General features: G+C 37.0%; 1 protein-coding gene across 1 annotated transcript in view; it reads left to right on the top strand.

Moving 5' to 3' along the window:
* Nucleotides 1-20,357, top strand: part of ntn1a (netrin 1a) — a 129,984-nt gene extending 109,627 nt beyond the window's left edge. Inside the window, exons 4-6 of the mRNA XM_048611116.1 lie at nucleotides 17,844-17,993; nucleotides 20,054-20,107; nucleotides 20,311-20,357. Coding sequence (XP_048467073.1) covers nucleotides 17,844-17,993; nucleotides 20,054-20,107; nucleotides 20,311-20,357 — 251 coding nt within the window. The remainder of the gene's footprint in view (nucleotides 1-17,843; nucleotides 17,994-20,053; nucleotides 20,108-20,310) is intronic.
* The last annotated feature ends 548 nt before the right edge of the window (nucleotides 20,358-20,905 follow it).

Raw genomic sequence — 20,905 nt, 5'->3', positions numbered from 1 at the left:
ACATGATGCAAGTTACAGTTGCAAAGTTTAAATGTCCTATTATCGCAACAGTGTTTGTCAAGATATAATAACATTTAAAGCAGATGTGCATGCTACACAGTTACAATATACAGTGCATACTAAGAGAGAAGAAGCTAAAATCCCTGCACCATAAGAAGAGAGGAATAATGAAAATTACACATTTAATTGCTTTGTTCAATTTGCTATCAATTATGGTTCATCAGGAAATGTTGCTGTTGAAGTGGCACAGAAAGCACCAAATCTTAAATGTGAACCATTTAGTCACTGCTGGATTACAGTGCTGTGTAATAATCTAATTGCTTCTCTCCAGAGTTAACAGCGCTCATGTTACAGCCTCCATTTACACAGAATTCTATTATTGAGACTCAATTTTGCAAATGATCGAATTAATGGCATAAAGTGAGACCATTGTGTAAATGAATATGGAACTTTAGGAGCAACAGAGGTGAATTAATGAATAATTTATACAGTTAATTAACAAGCTACTTTGTTTTCATCAAAATCACAGGCATCTAGCAGGTTGACTTATATTCAAACAAAATAACAAACTTATTTAAAATTTCACCTTCATTCATATGCTAGCCTTAAATATTCATTCCACAGATATTTGCTTTTTCATTCTTTTAATATTCATGCTTTCCTTTATTTGGCTTAGTTTTTGGTTTCTTTGTCTCCCAGTTCATATATTGTGAGTTCACACCCTACACTGACTTTGAACACAATATTGAAGGATCACTGCATTGTCAAGTTAACTTCTCTTTGGATGAGATGCTACTTTAGAGCCTTGCCTGCTAGTTTTAGTTGATGTTAAAGATATTTTCCTCTTTGCCTTACCCCATACATGGGATGGTATGTTGCCCCCTCAAGCCACATAACTAATTTTCTCTCACTGATGGAGTGAAATACCTATGGTCCTTCATGGTCAATGGCTAATTACGTTATCTACCTGGATTTGAAAAGTGGAGTGTTTCACATTTCTGTTTTTACCAATAACACACAAAATTGCAGGTTCTTCTCACTAAAGTTTGCAGGATCCTGCTCTGCACAAAATGGCAGCCAAATTTTACCGGGATAACATCAGTTCCTGCACTTCAAAGTAATTTATTGTGTATGCAACTCCGAGACATCTAAGACATGACAAGGCACTAAATCTTCTTCCATGCTGCATATACTTCATTTAATCACATGCATCAAAAGATAAGCAATTATCACAAATGATCAATCATGATAGATGAGTGGTTGTAGACTTTCTATATGAAAAATGAGTATGAGTGGGAAAAACACACATTGTCAAACTCTCTTGGTGGCCGTGTATTGTTAATGCTATTTTAATTAAAAGTGATTTTTCTTCTTGTTAGTATTTAATTATATGCTGAGACTCCAGACCAATTTAATTTTATGTAAAATTTTCCTAAAAAGCACAATGACTCACAGTCAAAGCATAAATCTTTTTGTCATTCTTTTAACCAAATTGTAACTAATGCGAAAGTCAAGCCCCATTTCAAAAATGGTGCAATTCAGTACATTAGTCACAAGATGATTATCTGCCAAGTGTTCTGTAGCACATGCTGCTGACCGACAGAAATCAGCTCATAATTGTGTTCTTAATCAGTTCTGGGGCAAGGTAAATCACAGCTGACTTGCTGCAAATGGCTGCTGCTGTGGTGTCATGCAAATTCAACAAAGTCGTGGCCGAAGGAATTTAACCTTTTTGAAATAAAGAAAACCTCTACAACCAATGATTAATTTTAATCAATGTTTTTCTTAAGTTTGGCGTTAGGACAGAGTTAAGGAGCTTTACACTGCATCTGGCTGTACCATGTCTAACCCGAGAACCTTGCTGTTGATACTGAGATAAGAAGAGCCTCATTTCCCAGCACTTTGCATTCATTTGTGCATTTTTATAATGGAATGCCACTGGACAATAGTGTTTGGATCGCCTTTGTAATTAATCAGTTTGTTGCACTTGCAAGTCAAACATTATAAAGGTAGCTTTCTTTTTCACAGACTCATTCTTCTGAAATAAGGTGGCTTTGGGCAACTCAGTAGTACAAAGAATCAGACCTCCAATGTGTAGTCCTTATGGTAGCTCAGTTGGCCTGATGGCTGGTTTACAATCCATACAGCATGGATTCAATTCCCACACTGGCTGAGATTACCATGAAGGACTCTCCTTTTGAACCACCCCCCACCCACCCACCCTCACCTGAGGCGTGGTGATCCTCAGGTTAAACCACCACCAGTCGTCTCTCCAATGAAAGAACAGCCCTCTGGTCTGGAAAGACGATGATGACTTTTATTGTCTTTAGGACAGATGGGACCAAGAATCTCCCTCGCATCTTAAAAGTGGCATCACTGGGAGATACTGACATGTAAATATTCCGATAACACTTTGTAAAAGAGTGTTATCTACTGTGATCCAATTCAACTCATTCCCTTGGCTTGAGAAGGCATATGACACAAAGAGACTACAAAAGGGTAGAAAACAAATTGCCTCTCCCTCACCCCTAGTAATGAACTTTAAAAATCTGAAAAGATCAGAAAATAAAACCACATAAATGGCACAGATTTAAACTTTTTACTGCTCCAAACAACTTCTAAGTAAGTGTGCCAGAACTTAATTATTTCACCTGAGGCATTTGTTTAAAAGATGACTATTGAGCTCAAGCATGGAGGTTTGTTCAGCTTCACTGAAAATGAAAACATCTTTAAAAAAAATACGTTTGGTGCACGTGCAGACAGACCTTTGATTCTCACATAAGCACACAACCCATTTGTACAACATGGTATCTGTTAACAGTGAACAAGATAGTTTCTGTATAGAACTGAAAAACAACCTCCTTTTTGGAGCTGAAAAGGAATTTGAGTTTTGAGCTATTTTGTGAGGAAGGTAAAGGGTCATGACCTATCATTTGAGAAATGACCTGTTATATGTGTGACAAGACAGGGTTTAATTTTTCATTCAGAAAATCATCCCCTGACACCTTCGTTTTGGGGGATAAACTTTAAATGTCATTCTCATCTTCTTTCAAAGAAGCTGTATGTAGCTTTGAGTATTCCTCATAGTCAGAATCTTAGACTGTCCAATGAATGCGCCAACAATGAACATCATTAATTTAACTTTTCTTATGTCTTTGTATAAGATGCCGTTGTTACTGAAAGAAAGATTCCACAGCTCTTTCTCTAGAGTAGTATGGGAAGGCTCAGGAGGGTGGCGAGGGTGTCTTCTTGACAATAACATTTGTGGAAGATGATAGAATGAGTATCAAGTAGGATTTGCATTTGGCCGCATGTTGACCTGGTCAGTACATATATTAACAATAGGAATGTAACCCATTTGCCTTTGAGGAGTGATCTGAGTGTAAGAAGCTAGAGAGGCTACTTCCCAATCAGGAGTCCTCACCTTACAGTGACACCAACAACTGACTAGATTTCAAATGCATTGAATGTTCAGAGTATATCAAATAATGTGAGAAATTTAATTATGTATAATTTATGAAGTCAAGATACTTCTAGTCTAAATGTAGCATAACCAGCCACATTGTTTAATTAATTGCAGAGTAGAGAATACATTATTCTCAGAGAACACACTAAAATTAATCAATGCTTTATGGAAGAGAAACAATTAGTGAAGTCTTTGCTCAGACTGTGGCCATTCCCACCTTTAAGATGTTTTATGGAGTAGTATCACTTAGTAAAAACAATGGAACGAGTGCCTAGAAAGTCCTACTTCTATACAAAAAAGACTAAAAAAACTGTGGATGCTGGAAATCAGATTAAAAAAAACAGAAATTGCTGGAAAAGCTCAGCAGGCCTGGCAGTATCTATGGAGACAAATCAGAGTTAACATTTCGGGTCCAGTGACCCTTCCTCTGGCCACTCTGATTTCTCTCCACAGATGTTGCCAGACCTGCTGAGCTTTTCCAGCAATTTCTGTTTTTGTTCCTACTTTTAGATTATTTCTTTGCAAATTCCCAGTGCGTATGAACATCTGTTGTGAATTTAATTTTTTTTGTTATTTATTATGAATTTTTTTGTCAAAATGTATGTTTCTTACGGAAAGCAATGTAAATGAACTCCACCCATTTTATAACATACTACTTGGAACTTAGGATTTTGCTCATTACACTATAGGTCCTGATTTTGAAACTCTCCCCGTTATCTAGATTAAATTAGAACAAATTTATTTTCAAAATCTAAGAGTCTCATAATCAGACTTTTCATCCTGACCAAAGAGCTGGAAATGAAGTAAGGATTTTGTTGTATTCATTTTGGTGCACAATACCGAAACAGCACTGATTGCCTGGTGGGTTCAAGCATTACACAGTGGGTTGCAACATCATACTGACTACTTAACTTAAGAAAATAGATTTTCTCAAAAATTCATGAGCTAGCCTCTTGATTGCATGAACCATCCAGATGCATCTCTCTGGGACCTGGACAGTAAATATCAGCTGGATATATTAACAAGAGAAGCATCAGCGTCAAACCTCAGTACAACCAAAATGCATAGATATGTGCATTCCAGCAACAATAATCATTAACAGGAACACTGGATGATTTCTCTTACCCTCTTTATCCAAGGGTTGCTGATACCAATTTTTGTGTTCAATTGCTCAACTGCTCCAACTGAGGTCAGCTAATTCAGTACAGATTGGGAGTTAAACAAGCTAAAAAGGCCAGAGAAAAAAAAAATGTTTTCCCAGTCCTAATCTTACTTTCTACACTTGCGTTTAAAAATAACTTCTCACATTTTCAGCTGGCATGACAGTCGGCATTTCATTAGGTCAATGAGGAACAGGTTATGCAGTATGAAATGCAGGTAAACATTATTTAAGTCCATGTGTAATCATAAGTGCTGTTGCACTACATGCAAATTAATGGATTAAAGAGATCATTCCAGTTGTATGCATATTCATAAGAGACCTACAGGTACTTAATAACCCCTCAAATATTCTCTTAGTGTAAAGTAAAAAGAAAGAATTTTCTTTTTTGGAAAAAGTAAAATTCAGTTAAAAATCAAGTGGTGAAATCATAACATTCAAGCTAAGATTTAACCAAATTGGTGAGAGGCATGCCAACATTTTAAATATATAAAGAACAATACCTGCCCAATTACTCTGCCTTCTATTTCAATCTTCGTTACTATAGCCATAATTTTAGACAGTAATGATAGAAAATTAACCAGCATTCCTGCACCTGACTACTTTCTATTGATGCATGTATATGTGCAAATTTATGAGGAGAAAGATCATGATGGGAAGCAAAAATTCCAAGATCAAGGCATTATCACAACTCACTGAGATACCACACTGGAAATCAAGCTCCACTATTTCCTGAGTTATCAGAAAATATAAGCTTTCATCAAAATATAGAATATTCCCCAACTTACTGTCTACTAGAGTTAGGTTAACAGAAAACATGGACCAGGTTTCTGTACTTACCAAGAATAACTACGTAATACAGATAAATAGATTCTAACCACAGGTAAACTGTTATTAATTGTCAGCATATAACTCTACCAATTAAAACTCTAAAACTTCTCTAAAATTCCCCAACACACTTAACTGGTGCGGGCACAATGGGCTGAATGGCCTCTTTCTGCACCATAGCACTTCTGTGATATAAAGACAAACACAGATAGATAAAAAAAACTTTGGTATTATTGGTGGTGAGAAACAAACTGGAAAAATCATGAGCCCACAGTGTTTGTTATGATGATCCTCTTGCTTGCTAGCACTTTATGTTCTTAAATCTCTTTCCTGTAGGTCCTTTTCATACATTGGTGGGAGGCACAGGTGATCAGTGGCTTAGTTACAAAGTTTCATAGTTACCGCTTAAGGGTCATGCCTTACAGCAACTGCTGAGGGAATATGAATCGGCCTTCTTCATGCTTTAGGTATTTTACTGTAGAAAAAAAAACATCTACTCTTGCAACTATCAAAAGGCTTCTGCTAGTATTGTTACCAACAAGCTGTTCAGCTTCCCAAGAGGCACCTAAATGGTTATTGTCAGTCTGATGGCTTTTGTCATCTACAACTTCTCACACTCCACAAACCAATTAGCTACATGTTGCCAGCCAAATCTCACTTTCTGTGCCAGCCTGTCTACAAACAGTCTTCCCCCACTGTTTGAACAAAGCCGCAGTATGAATTAGTTTCCCAAAGTGCAGCAATTCCTACCACAGTCCTTTCTTTTAAAACAATCTTTTTTCCTATCAGTGGAAAGTACTAAAGGGCTGGTGGCATCAAAGCAATAGAAATTCATCCTGGGTGATAGAACAGAAAAGACACTTTCATATTGGTTGGACATTATAAAGTCTGACCAATGCACTGTTCCACTTCGAACACAATCACACATCTTTTTGCATTACTGCTTGTGACATGCTTCTGCCGTACTGTGTCCGTACCAAGATGAGACAGGAAACAATCTATAACATAAATCTTAAAATAGTAAACATTTTTATGCTTCTGGCGTTGCGTACTCCATTTAAATGAAATTTAAATATAAACTAAGCCATTATAATATTTTTACAAGCCAACGTTTTAGCATTGAACATTGACTTCATTTAATAACTTCTGTCCAAACCAACATATTTCAATCTATACAGGTATTTATTCAATATATTTGGTGTTTATTTTCTAGCCTATTAGGTAAACTTCTTGCAGTGTAAATCAAGCAGAATAATCAATTCTGATGACTTACAAAACAATGATCCATATTCCATGAGCTTGTTTCATGGTGTCACTCCAATAGTTTGTCTACATTGAATACGTTGCATTTTCCCCTGTTTATTTTCTGTATAAATGAACACACCAAGATTTTCATCAGAGGGTTAACTGAACAAAACCTAAAAAATGTGGGTTAAAATCACTGAAACCATTACAGATAGCTCTGATATTAGATTAACATGCACAGATTATCCTTGATTCCTTCAGATATTTTCAGCCTTTGTTGTGTTCTGATAATGAACGCAGACCATGTTCACATTGCTCCTTAGCTCAGGATTGACTTAAAAGGTAAAGCAGAATTGCCTCAGCAGTATGTTTCACAACAATTCAGTTTGAAATAATGAAGAAATTTTCAATTGCAGCATACACAAATTAATAAGATAAACTTTAATATAACTTTGCTAAACATGTTTTTGTAACAGCAAGCTAGAACTAACTGGAAACCATGCATTTAAAATTTACTAAAGCTATGTTGTAGGGTTTCCAGTGAAATTCCTGATCCAAACTAAATGTATACACCTATGATTTATGGTTACGGCTGCCCCAGACCACTTCATGAGGCTGGTCGTGTGCTCATGTGCTTAGGCATCTTTGCCTATAAAAAGAGTGTTTGTCTGTTTGTTAACCATTCTGATAAGAATCTCTTGCTTCATAGCTCAATTTATTTAGGAAAGGTTTTTGCTCTGGATTACAATAACATTGCATCCCTCGCAATTGAGCATATTTACTCCAAATAAAGCTATAAAATTGCAGCAAGTCATAATTTGAAGCTGTAATGCAACTCTGGTTTAGCACTGGTGTTGTATTAGGTTTCTCCAGTTAGCATCTAATTGGCTTTTGAAGCAGAGGCATTTAAATGATAGTGACAGCAATATAGCAGTCTATACCACTCTGGAATTTGCAATCACCTGTTTTTAGTCCCTGAAACTCCTTCTTTGTCACCAGGGCTTTTGCTGTGCAACTGTGAAGATGCAGACACTTCTGACTCCTGTTAAAGGTTTTCATTTAATGAAAGCCATGATTTAATACCACTGTTTAAAGCTGAGACCTCCCCCATTCACACACCATCCCCCTAACCTCCCACCCCATGCATCCCCTCAACCAAGTGTGCTGAACCTGACATATTAAAAAATGGGAGTGACTCATTCGCTAAGCACTTGTTCAAACATTCAATCATTGAGTTATAATTAATTCAGTACAAAGCTCAACTACGTGTGTACTAATGAGGTTTCAAACATACCCACCCAATACTGCAGCACTGAAAAGAAGTAAAAAAAGAGACAGATCCGGAGATAAGTGACAAAGCAGCTTGTATGCTTTGAAGTACCAGGTGACAAAAGCACTTCATCCAAAAACAGACCTGATTCATAGAGGCACCGATACCAGCTCAGCAAAAAGGGTTACATTAGGAGTAGAAGCATCATTGCCCATTTCAGCTAATGAAAAATCAAGAAAATAATCAAAGTTAAAAGCAAAAAGTGTCCTAAATACACAAAGGAGCCACCAACAATGACATCAGTTTGGTGCCTTTAATATAATAAAACACCCTAAGAGACAGGAGCATTAGAGAGCAATAAGGTGATATTCAATCATAGCCAACAGCTTAGAAAAAGAGATAGATTTTAGGGAGTGTTTTTAAGAAAGACAGCAATTTTGAGAAGTGAATACCAGAGGGTACAGGGGAAAGAAATAGGCTAATATTTCAGGTGAAGCTCTTTCAACATGCTTAGAAAATAACTCAGAAATCTTAGTTTTAGCTCCACTTTACTAAATAGGGCCATATATAAATGGAAGAATTGGAGTCTATACAAGCAGAATTATCCTTCAAACCCTTATGATGGTCAGATGCTTGGCATGTGTATCTAATCATTCTTCAGAGCTGGGCCTTTGATCTGTAGGCACGTTTCAAATATATTACTATATAAAATCTAAATAGAAAATTTCTCAAAAACAGAAATTTCCCACTCAGAACCTACAAGCCATCAATCTGAATCCCTGCCATCTTCCATTTTTAATCTGAATTTCTACTCTGCATGTAAGAGTAACCCACGACCCCAGTCTCTCATGTAGTCATTTTTCTTGCACCCTTTCACCCCCCCAAAACAAAATTGGTATATTTCAGTATTTCATCAGCATAATCACTTGCATATTGTCTGCACCAGGCCTTTTCCAGCTGTCATATCATGTCAAAGCCAAAGATAAAATGAAAACCAGCAGATTCAGTCAGAATAGATTAAGATTAAGTTAACAAAAGAAAAGCACCATATTGAAAAATTCACTTCGTAATGTCAAGCTCAATAATGGAGCAATAGACAATATTGTTTTAATTATACATGGAGATATTAGTCTTTGAAGGATTTTCTGATTATACAATAAAACAATGCTAGTTGTTTTATAAAGGCACACTGTAAGTTAGGTCCCAAGATTAAACCCAATGTGTATACAATTTTCAATTAAATAAAACCAGCTGTTGGAATAATTACCATTGCTTCATGATGTGTTATGACCATTATAACAATCTGATAAATACTATTCCAATCAGATAGTATGGTCATTTTCTAGTGAAAGTCTAAGGGACTATGTTGTTTTTAATGATACAAATCACCAGCAGTGTCCACTGATAACAGAGAAAGTGCTTCAGGCAAAACCATGAGAGGCATGAGTATTGCTCAGAGCTCAACATCTTTTTTACTGTGTCCCAAAAAAAACAGATTCCATCTTTTTTTAATACTCACTTTTAATGTCCCTGTTAAAAAAATTAACAAGCTGTTTGGATTATTGGAAAAGCTTCAGACTGTTGATGTGGTGGAGGATTTTTTCCTAATGATTTCTTTCATGTTCTGTAAATCTTGGTTTTAATTATAATAATTGAGCAAGGCTGTTGCCAAGATTAAGCATATTGTTTTGTTTATAAAGGTATGCTTCTTTCATGAAAAACAACGCAGGAATAAATAACTAAGTGAAGTTATTGTAATTGTTGTTGCTTTCACCTTTGTGTGAAACACTTTTGGGACAAGTTAATGAAGTATTTGTCTGCTCCATGAATTATCTGAAGGTTAAGACACAGGAATTCTACTTAATACTATAATATCATAGCACAGGAGGAAATCTTTGAACCCTGTGACCACTTAAAGGTTTCTTTCACTTTCAAAGTGTGCATCTCCCTTTTCACTAACATCTGCGAAACAAATTTTATGCAAATGTTTTACACTGGGTGTTATAAAGATAAATTAGAGAAACATACCAAAGCAATAAATGTTTCCCATTTGTATTCCTCTCAAAATTTGAGCAAAAATAACTTTTTGTCAGTAATTTTAGTTAAAATTTTTCAGAGCAATTTTTAAAGGACTTAAAATGACAGAATATTTCCCTACTTTTTGTTTTATTATGATTTGTATTGGCACATCCTGTCACCAAATGTTTTGCTTCTTCTACTTTAGTGCATGTTATGTGTTTGCGATCACTATTTGCTCCACTATCAGATGAAAAAGATCTGTTTCTGATCAACTTTTCAATTTTACTTGGTTCTGGTGGATTTTCTGCATAATATAATTGAAGAGCTTAAGTACACCATTAAAAACCATAGATAAAGTATAAGTCTCCTTTGGAGCTCATCTAAACATGTTGCAAAGGAAAAGCTAATATACTTGTAGTTATTCTAACTCTGGAAGCTTCTTTGCACACTTGCAAAACACCCACAAATCTCAAGATATTACCCGAAGTCATATAGCATGAGACTTGAGCCAAATCCTTAGTAATATATCAAACTGCTTTCAAAGAATAAACGATTCTACATCTTCATTAAATAGTAGACGGATAAAATACAAATACATCAAACATTAGTCACTATTGTCAAATCTTTTCTATCCATAGTATATTAATCCATTGCACTTATTCCTACTGTTCAGATGCAAGGCTGGAAGCTGGAGGCACCTAGACATCCGATCCATGAAAGTGAATAAGGAAGCATTTAAAATGAACAAAAATAATAAACAGACAAGTACAAATTAGTCCATCAAGTCTGCTTCATTGCATTATTTTGCATCTAGGTAACATGATCCCCAATCTTCTTTGTCCACCAAAAGCCATGTACTTTAGATTCCTGAGAGAGATAAAACACCTGATGTATATATAAAAAAAAAATCATAGGTCAATTCTGGGAATAAAGAACTTTGGAAAATTTCTTTCTGACCTCTAAAGATAATCAAGACAAATCCAAGGAGATAACCATGGCATGTGGTATATTTCTCATCAACACTTTGCACTCAACAATATAAGCCATGATGTGGAGATGCTGGCATTGGACTGGGGTGGATAATATCAGAAATCACACAACACCAGGCTATAGTCCAATAGGTTTACTTAAAAATGTAAGTTTTCGGAGCCTCTCTCCTTCTAACACCTGAAGGAGGAGAGAGGCTCTGAAAGCTTGTGTTTTCAAGTAAACCTGTTGGACTATAACCTGGTGTTGTGTGATTTCTAACAATATAAGCACCCTCCAAGATGTGAACAAAGGAGATATGGTTAGTAAGTTTGCAGATGACACCAAAATTGAAAGCGTAGTGGACAGTGAAGAAGGCTACATCAGAGTACAATGAGATCTTGATCAGATGGGTCAATGGGCCAAGAAGTGGCAGATGGAGTTTAATTTAGATAAATATGAGGTGCTGCATTTTGGAAAGGCCAATCAGGACAGGACTTATGTACTTAATGGTAAGATTCTGTAGAATGTTGCTGAACAAAGAGACCTTGGAGTACAGGTTCATAGTTTCCTGAAAGTGGAGTTACAGGTAGATAGGATAGTGACGAAGGCGTTTGGTATGCTTTCCTTGAAAAGCATAGAGGTGAGGGAGACATCACTGAAGTAGCTAAAAAGATGTAGGAGCTAGGCTATATATGTGAACAGATTATTTGAATTAAATAAATGAGTGCATTGAGTATAGGTACTGGGAGGTCATGTTGCGGCTTTACAGGACATTGGTTAGGCCACTTTTGAAATACTGTGTGCAATTCTGGTCTCCTTGCTATATAGGAAGGATGTTGTGAAGCTTGGAAGCATTCAGAAAAGATTTACAAGGATGTTGCCAAGGTTGGAGGGTTTGAGCTATAGGGCGAGGCTGAATAGGCTGGGACTATTCAACACTTTGCACTCAACAATATAAGCATCCTCCAAGATGTGAACATAGGAGGTATAGGAGAGGCTGAATAGGCTGTGGTTCAGTGGTTAGCACTGCTGCCTCACAGCGCTAGGGAACCAGATTCGATTCCACCCTTGGGCGACTGTCTACGTGGAGTTTACACATTCTCCTTGCGTCTGTGTGGGTTTCTGCTAAGTGCTCCAGTTTCCTCCCACAGTCCAAATATATGCAGATTAGGTGGATTGCCCATAGTGTTCAAGGATGTGTAGGTTATCCATGAGAAATGCAGAGTTACAGAGTAAAGGAATGGGTCTGTGTGGGATGCTCTTTGCGGGGTAGATGTGGACTTGTTCGGCCAAATGGCCTGTTCCAACACTGAAGGGATTCTAATATTTCCCTAGAGCATCAGAGGCTGAGGGGTGACCTTATAGAAGATTTATAAAATCATGAGGGGCATGGATAGGGTGAATAGACAAGATTTTTTCCCTGAGGTAAGGGAGACTAAAACTAGATGGCATAAGTTTGAGGTGAGAGGGGTAAGATTTAAAAGGGACCTAAGGGGCAACGCTTTCACACAGAGGATGGTGTGTTTATGGAATGAGCTGCCAGAGGAAGAGGTGGAGGCTGGTACAATCACAATGTTTAAAAGCATCTGGATATGTATATGAAAGGAAGGATTTAAAGGGATAAGGGCCAATTGCTGGCAAATGGGACTAGATTAATTTGGGATATCTGATCGGTATGGACAAGTTGGATCGAAGGGGCTGTGTTCATGCTGTACAGCTCTATGACTCGAATTGGTCCCTTTTGAGTGTCATAGTGAATTTACAATCATTGTGTAATCTGGCAGCTTATATCTAAAGTAAAACCTCTTGACATCTTACTTAGTTTTGCAATTAAGTGATTTACTCATTTCCATCACTCTCATTTATTTAATTCAAATAATCTGTTCACATACATAGCCTAGCTCCTACATCTTTTTAGCTACTTCAGTCATGTCTCCCTCACATCTATCAAGAGCAAAATGATCCAGCTTTCTGAGCTCATCATGGTAACTAAGCGTTGCTAAATTATATGTTAATCTAGTGGCCCTCCTATGAACTTTTTTCAGAGCTGCTTTGTCTCCCTGATCCTTCTCAAGAAAACAAACACAACTTACAAGTTTAGACCAGGAAATGGCAAAGCAGCTAGCAGTCCACATTTGTAATGCCATATCTGAAATTGTCTCATATATTTTCAATGAGATAAAGTTTCCTTAGACTCCACTCTATGTTTTGACTCCTTGTTGCTGTTGTTATTCTATGTAGAGTTAACATACTTTCCACATTGTCTGAAGAAACAGCTCTTATTTGCTTGTCAGTTTTTGTTTTGTCTTTAAAAGCTCACAGGCACAAACGGCAATAGGATCTGTCCACCAAATATCATTCTTGATTTCAAAGGCTCTTTCAGCTGGCTAGGTTCTCCCCCATAGGGTCTTTCAGGAGTAAACTCTCACCAATCTGATGGAATGTGTTGGAAGATGACCAAATTGGGAAACTACTGATGCTGCTTAATAATCAACCTAGGAATCTTGTTCGTTTCTAAATTTCACAAAACATCTGGGAGACTTAGATAAGCTGATAAAAATTAAACACACAATTTTCTGTACTTTATAAGATATCATGAAAACATAATGTGCAAAGTAAATAAGGTCAGATGCTTGTTTTCATTTATGGACTGTGACTGTAGCCTTTTCAATACAGACTGAATACAATTCAGACGAATGTAAGATACCAGAATATCTATATCAATAGCAAGGATATTGCATTGTATAGAAAAATAGTAACAAAATAGAATAGGTTTGTACTACTATATTGGATCTTCAATGTGCTATGCCAAGGAATGCAACTCCCTATAGAGTGAGTAATTATCACGTTGGTGGTACTAGTGGGTGGCAAGTGGAGCTTCTTTATAATGTGTGAGAAAATCAGTTTTTTATGGGGGAAGCAATGGCCTAGTGTTGTTATCACTAGACTATTTATCCATAGATCCAGGTACTGTGCTGGGGACCTGGGTTCAAATTCTGCCATGCAATCACAATATCTGGAATGAAGAGTCCAATAATGATCATGACATTGTATGGAAAACGTATCTGGTTCACTAATATCCTTTAGGGAAGGAAATATGTCATCCTTACCTGATCTGTCCTACATGTGACTACATACCCACAGCAATGTGATTGATTCTTAACTGTCCTCTGGGCAATTAGGGATGGGCAATAAATACTGGCCTAGCAAGCAATGCCCACATTCTGTCAATGAATGATTAAAAAAGAAATATCTTGGAATTTTCTGATATTTTTCTTCGTCCTCTCTGACAGGTGAGTTTCTCATTGGAGACTCACCATTACGTTGACTTCCAGAGGAGGAGGTGAAACTCAGGGATGCATTCAATTAAAGCTGCACCAAATGCATGTGGCATCTGCCTGCCATTATCCTTGCATGGTTTTCCTCATTGCGTTTGCATCAAGAACATGATGGCTCAGTGGTTAGCACTGCTGCCTCACAGCACCAGGGACCCAGGTTCAATTCCACCCCCAGGCGACTGTCTGCATGGAGGTTGTACATTCTCCCCATGTCTGCATGAGTTTTCTCCAGGTGCTCTGGTTTCCTCCCACAGTTCAAAGATAGGTGGGTTGGCCATGCTAAATTGCCCTTAGTGTTCAGGGATGTGTAGATTAGGTGGGTCTGGGTGGGATGCTGTGAGGGTCAGTGTGGACTTGTTGGGCCAAAGGGCCTGTTTCCACACTGTAGGGATTCTACAATGGATAAATGGGTTGTAATAAATGAGAAGCAGAATACCATGATGAATTCCTTATTGGCACCTCTTTTTGTCTCTGATATCATCCCTGGCCAATCTCTCTATCCCTTGGATCTTCACAGTTTCCTTCACATGAAAGTGAGCAGTTTTTGGTGCCCATCAGCTATTGTCAATCTCTTCTATCTATTATGGACTGTTCTGCTTGACTATTCATTGCTACAATGCAGAAAAATCCAGGCAGCAACATGTAGTCCAAATAGATATTCTTTGACACGCACAGACAAGTAATTGCTCCCAATCAATGCATTTGAATGAAGTATGCATATGAAGGTTGAACATTTCCAGATGAAATATAAAAGGAGATCTCATTGTGTCATAGACAACAGTGGTAACCTAGTCAAGCAATTTATTATACTATGAGAAGTATATTCAAGTGATTTTTTTTTTTTTTGCAAACTATGAATGTCTCTTGTTAGCTTGCCTGACATTGTTCAATCTTTCACCACATTGACTAAACGGAACTGCACACTTTTGCTGGTACCTCCAGTCATGTATTTATTATTTCTGCCCTTGAGGTTGAACTTCGTCAGTTCCAGAAAGGTGTCTTCAAATTATGACCTCCTAAAGGACCATTTCATTGGATTCACAAATTAACAGTGCTGCATCCCACTACAATGCTGTAGAGCAATTTTCCATAAAGACACTTCTCGGTTTCATGCAAAAACAAGTTTTATTTCATGGCCGTTTTGAGGTGCTGTAGGCTTTGATACTGCAAGGTTTTGAACTGCCTAAAGAACAAACTTGCAATCAGAGATATTCACAATTCTCAAACCTTGTTGCAATATTCAATAATATTAACTTCATTATTATATCTATGTAGTTTGGACTATAGCTCTCACCTTCCCTCTTGATTGAAATTTGGGAATATTGCATGAGACTGTGAAATAAAGAGGAGGAAAATATAAACAAAAATGATTTTAATGATGATGTTCAGAAAAGTTTTAATATTTCAATCAGCCTTGAATGTATGGTATGAAATTGACCAGCAACAGTCAGAAGACTATTCAACAATTTTGCATTGTACTGATCTACTCAAAAATATATCAGAAATGACTATCAGACTCGTAAGACCACATAAGATCATGATTGCATAAAAACTTACAGCAACACTATGCCAAATATTATCAAAGACTAAAGACCCCATACTGACAGTAAACAAGGCCAATGTGATATACAGAATACCATGCAGTGAGTGCAATAAACATTACATTGGATAAACAAGGAGGAAACTGATGACCCGGATACATGAACACCAGCTGTCAGTAAAAAGATATGACCAATATTTACTTGTCTCAATACACACAGACAATGAAGGCCATCAGTTTGATGGGACAAAGTGACTATACTGGGACAAGCAAACACCAGACACGCAAGGGAATTTCTGGAAGCCTGGTTCTCAACACAGGACTCCATTAACAAGCATATCGAAATAGACCCCGTATACAGACTGCTGCTAAAACAACAGAATCAGAAGCGACAAGACCATCACACTAGAGGATCATATAAATCCGGAAGGAAGCAGAACACCAATGCTTCAATTCAAGTTTTCACTAAGACCTTAAAAATGATCTACTCAGATGATCAAACTGCAATTCAAAAAAACTCTTGCAATACAAAATCTTGATTCACTCACCATCCAGAAGAGAGTGGGGATAGAATAATACCATTGACTCAACTGCTCTGGGCTTTCTTTCCCACAATCCTTTTATTGCATTGCTTCTCCCTTTTATCATTTTTATTACAAGGATGTAATTAAATAACACTTGATCATTTCAACTATTCTCATTAAACATAGGTTATTTTCCAATGCTCCTAACCATGAGCATTAGTTTAAATGGAAAATAATTTGGATGAAAACCCCATAAATTACATGATAATCTGTCTTCATTTCAGTTACATAGCATATTGCTAATAAATATAGGTTTATAGTGCAAACATGCAAATAAGATACATATACTTTATCTTCAACAATTTTCACTTGATGCCCTGTACACGAGAAGACTGTTTATTGCAGAAAACATTTTTGTTCTAAAGAAGTTGCTTTGGGAGGTTGAGCAGCAAATTGGTAGAAAGAATAGCAATAAATGCATTTCTAGATTTCAAACCCTTACAAAAAAATAGTGAAGCAGGGCTGAAGGGCTGAATAGTTTACTCCTGTTCCCACATCCTAAATTCTTTTCTTCATATATACCGTATAGCTAATACTGTTTAGAAATTTTTTTAAAATGACCGTTCACTTCAGGAATACTGAGGTATGAACCTGGTCATTTTGCTGCAGGAACAGTGATTTTACACTGTTTGATCACTATTTAATAAAGGCATTAATATCTTTAAAATATAAATGTTAAAGTTGTCATTGAAACAATGGACAGTGGAATTAGATATGTGTTAATTGATGGTATTACAATATTGTATTGTATGGTTTATAAATTATTGTCACATTCCTGTTCTTCATATGTTTCCCTGAATTTTTATGGAATCAGAGCATACTTAACTTAGAAAGGACATCAGGATAGTTTTAATATTTACTGCACTTTCATGAGAATCAAAGGCTGTACAAAGGACTCAAATTCTAATATCAATTCAAAAGACAGCTTTGGTGTTTGTAACACTTAACAACCAATCACAGCATTGATCCTTATTTCATTGTGATCTTTTGTACAACATTTACATGGCATATTTTTTCTTGATCATTTTCCTGTTGAGGATTATTTAAATCTGATTGCAGTGATTGGCTTTCTTGTCCACTGACCAGAACCTTTTTGAACTTGTATTGAATGAGTTTGGCAAGAGATTTACGGAACAAATGATACCTTGAAGCTCTAATTATTTTGTCCTTGTGTCAATGATGACTTAGGAAATTTTCATTGATTAAATATCATGAAGTATTTCATATCATGTTCTCTAAGGGAAGAGTTGAGGCAGGTGGCATAATTTAAGGGCAAAGATTATGAGCAGCAAATGTAGAGGCTGCATCACTATCCCTGTAAATCTCTTCTTTATTCCCCCTGTTTTATGTTCTTATTTACTCTGAAGCTCTATTATTGTTGGTTTATGTTGCCTTTCCTTACCCATTGTTGTATGTTCCTCACAGCATGCGATTGCCATCCGGTGGGTGCAGCTGGCAAGACCTGTAACCAAACAACAGGTCAATGTCCCTGTAAAGATGGTGTGACCGGCATCACATGCAACAGATGTGCGAAAGGTTATCAGCAAAGCCGATCTCCCATTGCCCCTTGCATAAGTACGTGGACTGATCTTTTTGTCCCTCTAAGTAGAAATAGTTTTGTAGCATGGTCTGAATTGAAATTTGTTAAAGTCTGACAATGACCTTGAAATGGTTGGGTCCAAATAAACTATCTTCATTTTTCTAAAGAGCCTAGACAAAGTTGTCCTTCTCCTTAGAAGCAAAACTATTTGATACAACAAACGTTCTCATGGCCAATGGCAATAGTGCATCATCAATACCATGACTGTATACTTATCTGGACCTAGTTCAGACAGCCACAAAACATTCAAGGATACAATAATTCAGACATAGCACTACGTTCCTGCTGCATTGCCCTGACTATGCATTTTTTCCCTAACCTCAAAAATATGCATCATGACACAATATTACTTGGAATTCTGGCTCCCTCAGAGTTGAATTACTGCTGAGATAACCACAAATCTTAGGAAAATTTTCTGTTAGAACAAATGTGGACAAAACTCCAAATGATTAGTGGCCCCTTCTTCACTCGCTACCTTGGCAGCATTGGCTAGAAGGAAGAACGTTCCCAACTATACACTTTATTACAACCACCCTTAGTACCACTATGTAATCAGTTATCACAAGACAGAACACATAAGTTCATTTGGTGTTGCATCTAGTATATCAGCTATGAATTGAGGATGATGCCTATTCTGAGCCCACCATGATTGCTCTGCAGAGAATGCAGTTCTTGGAATCATATACAATGGGAAATTAGATTTAGAAAGAGTAGCTTTAATGCAGTTGGATGCAACATTCTGATAGTGTCCTGATTGTTCCTCCAGAAAAGAGGCATGTTTGGACAGTGAGCAAGAAGGGACCTAGAGTCAGCTTCATGACCCTAGGCAAATAATCCCTGAAAGCCACTGTCTGTGTTTGAACACAGGAACTGGCCATTTGCCTGTAAGACCACATCTGCTGCAGGAAACTAAACCCAATATGTCACAACCTTTGAAGACTAGATAGACAATGTTAGCATTAGATAGAGATTCAGCTTCCACAAACGAAGTGTGCTGGCTTGAATAAAATGAAATTAGGACTTAAAACCATTAAATTCTAATTGAGACCTCAAAAGTTCAAAATCCTGAACTGCCTTAACCAGGATGTGTTCAAACTAACTCACTTTATAAGAGGAGATCCCCATTCCCTTTCCCCGTGTTGGATTTACCCAATTTTTTAAGGAGCTAGAAACATTTTGACCATGTGTCCCTTCATAAAGATGGGATCTTTCAAATTGAAAATGCTACAAATTTTTAATAAAGTTTAACTCATCTGAATTGTTTCAGATCCTAGACCCAGCAAGAAATTCATTCAGGCCATATCAACTTTACTCAGCTTCAGGATATGATTGGATATAAATCAATTCATATGCATTCTGCCCATGATATGTATAGTTAAAATATTTATGATTGATTGAAGCTAGCTTAAAAGCATGAGTGTACACAGGTCAGACAGTGGCATACATAATGTGACATTTGTTTCTATAAGACTTGATTCTTTACTCTCACCTTTCAAACAACCTTGCTTTTTTTTTGGTGAATAACATAATGTCACTGACATATATAATTGTGCTTGTTCTGATCTGCTGCTAGCATCTGACAGAGTCAGAATTTGATCTCTTAAACTTTCAGAATTTTATGTGACCCTATCTCTGGTACTTTACGCTGTCTACTTGTCATCAAATGTAGAAACACTCAGCTAAAAAAAATCTTCGAGTTTAATCTCTACTTTTGAAATGAAAGTGCTCCTTCATGCATGGCCAATCTTAGTGCTGACTCTGTGCCAGAAAGGTGTAGGATTGAAAGAATCAAGCCTTGTTGGAGACAATATCCCAATTTGTTGTTATTCAATAGAAACTCCTGAGAATGAAGGAGGCAGAATTCCACAACAATTATAAATAAACATTTTGAATTAAGAATGCACATGTGCCCTTTGAAGTTGTGAAAGAGGTATATGCACAAAATAAGTTACTTTTAAAGATATTGAAATGCTTTGAACACTTGTGGATGATATATTGACATCTCATTGCTGTTGCTTGCCTTTCTTTCCCACAGAAATTCCAGTGGTCCCACCTACCACTGCTGCTAGCAGCACAGAGGAATCTGCCGGTAAGATTAGACATATTATCTTTCTCACATGTTGTCTTCCCAGCTGGACAAACTCCCATTGTTTTGATATCTCCTCTTTTTTAAGAGAATGCCAACAAACCACAACAGCTGGCTACATCGCTATTTCTTTCTGCTGGCTCACTGCTGGCAATTTAAGGTTGGATATTATGTCTTATTTTGAGTTTTGCTGTGCTTGTTGACAGTTCGGTATAGCCAGCAAAGAAAAAATATCAAGCAACTATCGGTTTGAAAGTGTGTAACATCGGTTGGAAGAAAAATGCATTCTCTCTACTGCTTTCAGCTTTAACAAAAGTTCTAAATTAGTACATGCATTTGGAATCAAGGAAGCTTAAATATAGTAGCCAAGGTGAAAGGTTTGATTTTCTTTATCATCATCATCTGGGCTTAGAATCTTAAATTATGAGAATGGGTTTGTACAACCTTACGTTATAAAAGACAGGAAGTGCTGGAAAAGTCTAGCCAGTCTGGCAGCATCTGAAGAGAGAAAATGAATTAACTTTTTGACTCAAATATATCATGTTCAGCTTGAAACATTAATTCTGTTTTTTTCTTCACAGAAGCTGCCAGACCTGCTGAGTTTTTTCCCCCAGCACTTTCCGTTTTTATTTCAAACTTCTTGCATCTGCAATGTTTTGTTCTTGTACTGGGCCAACTCATGCTTTCTTGCACCATGACTAAGCTCCACATTTCTGGTGGCATCTTACAATGTCAGCTCCTTCAGAAATGCTGAACAAACCTGAGATGCAATTGCCTCTATGCTGAGCTGGGTTCTGAGGG

The sequence above is a fragment of the Rhincodon typus genome, chromosome 23, assembly GCF_021869965.1.
Source record: "Rhincodon typus isolate 14 chromosome 23, sRhiTyp1.1, whole genome shotgun sequence".
Lineage (NCBI taxonomy): Eukaryota > Metazoa > Chordata > Chondrichthyes > Orectolobiformes > Rhincodontidae > Rhincodon > Rhincodon typus.
The sequence above is the reverse complement of the archived record's forward strand: the minus strand, read 5'-3'. Positions and strand labels throughout refer to the sequence as shown.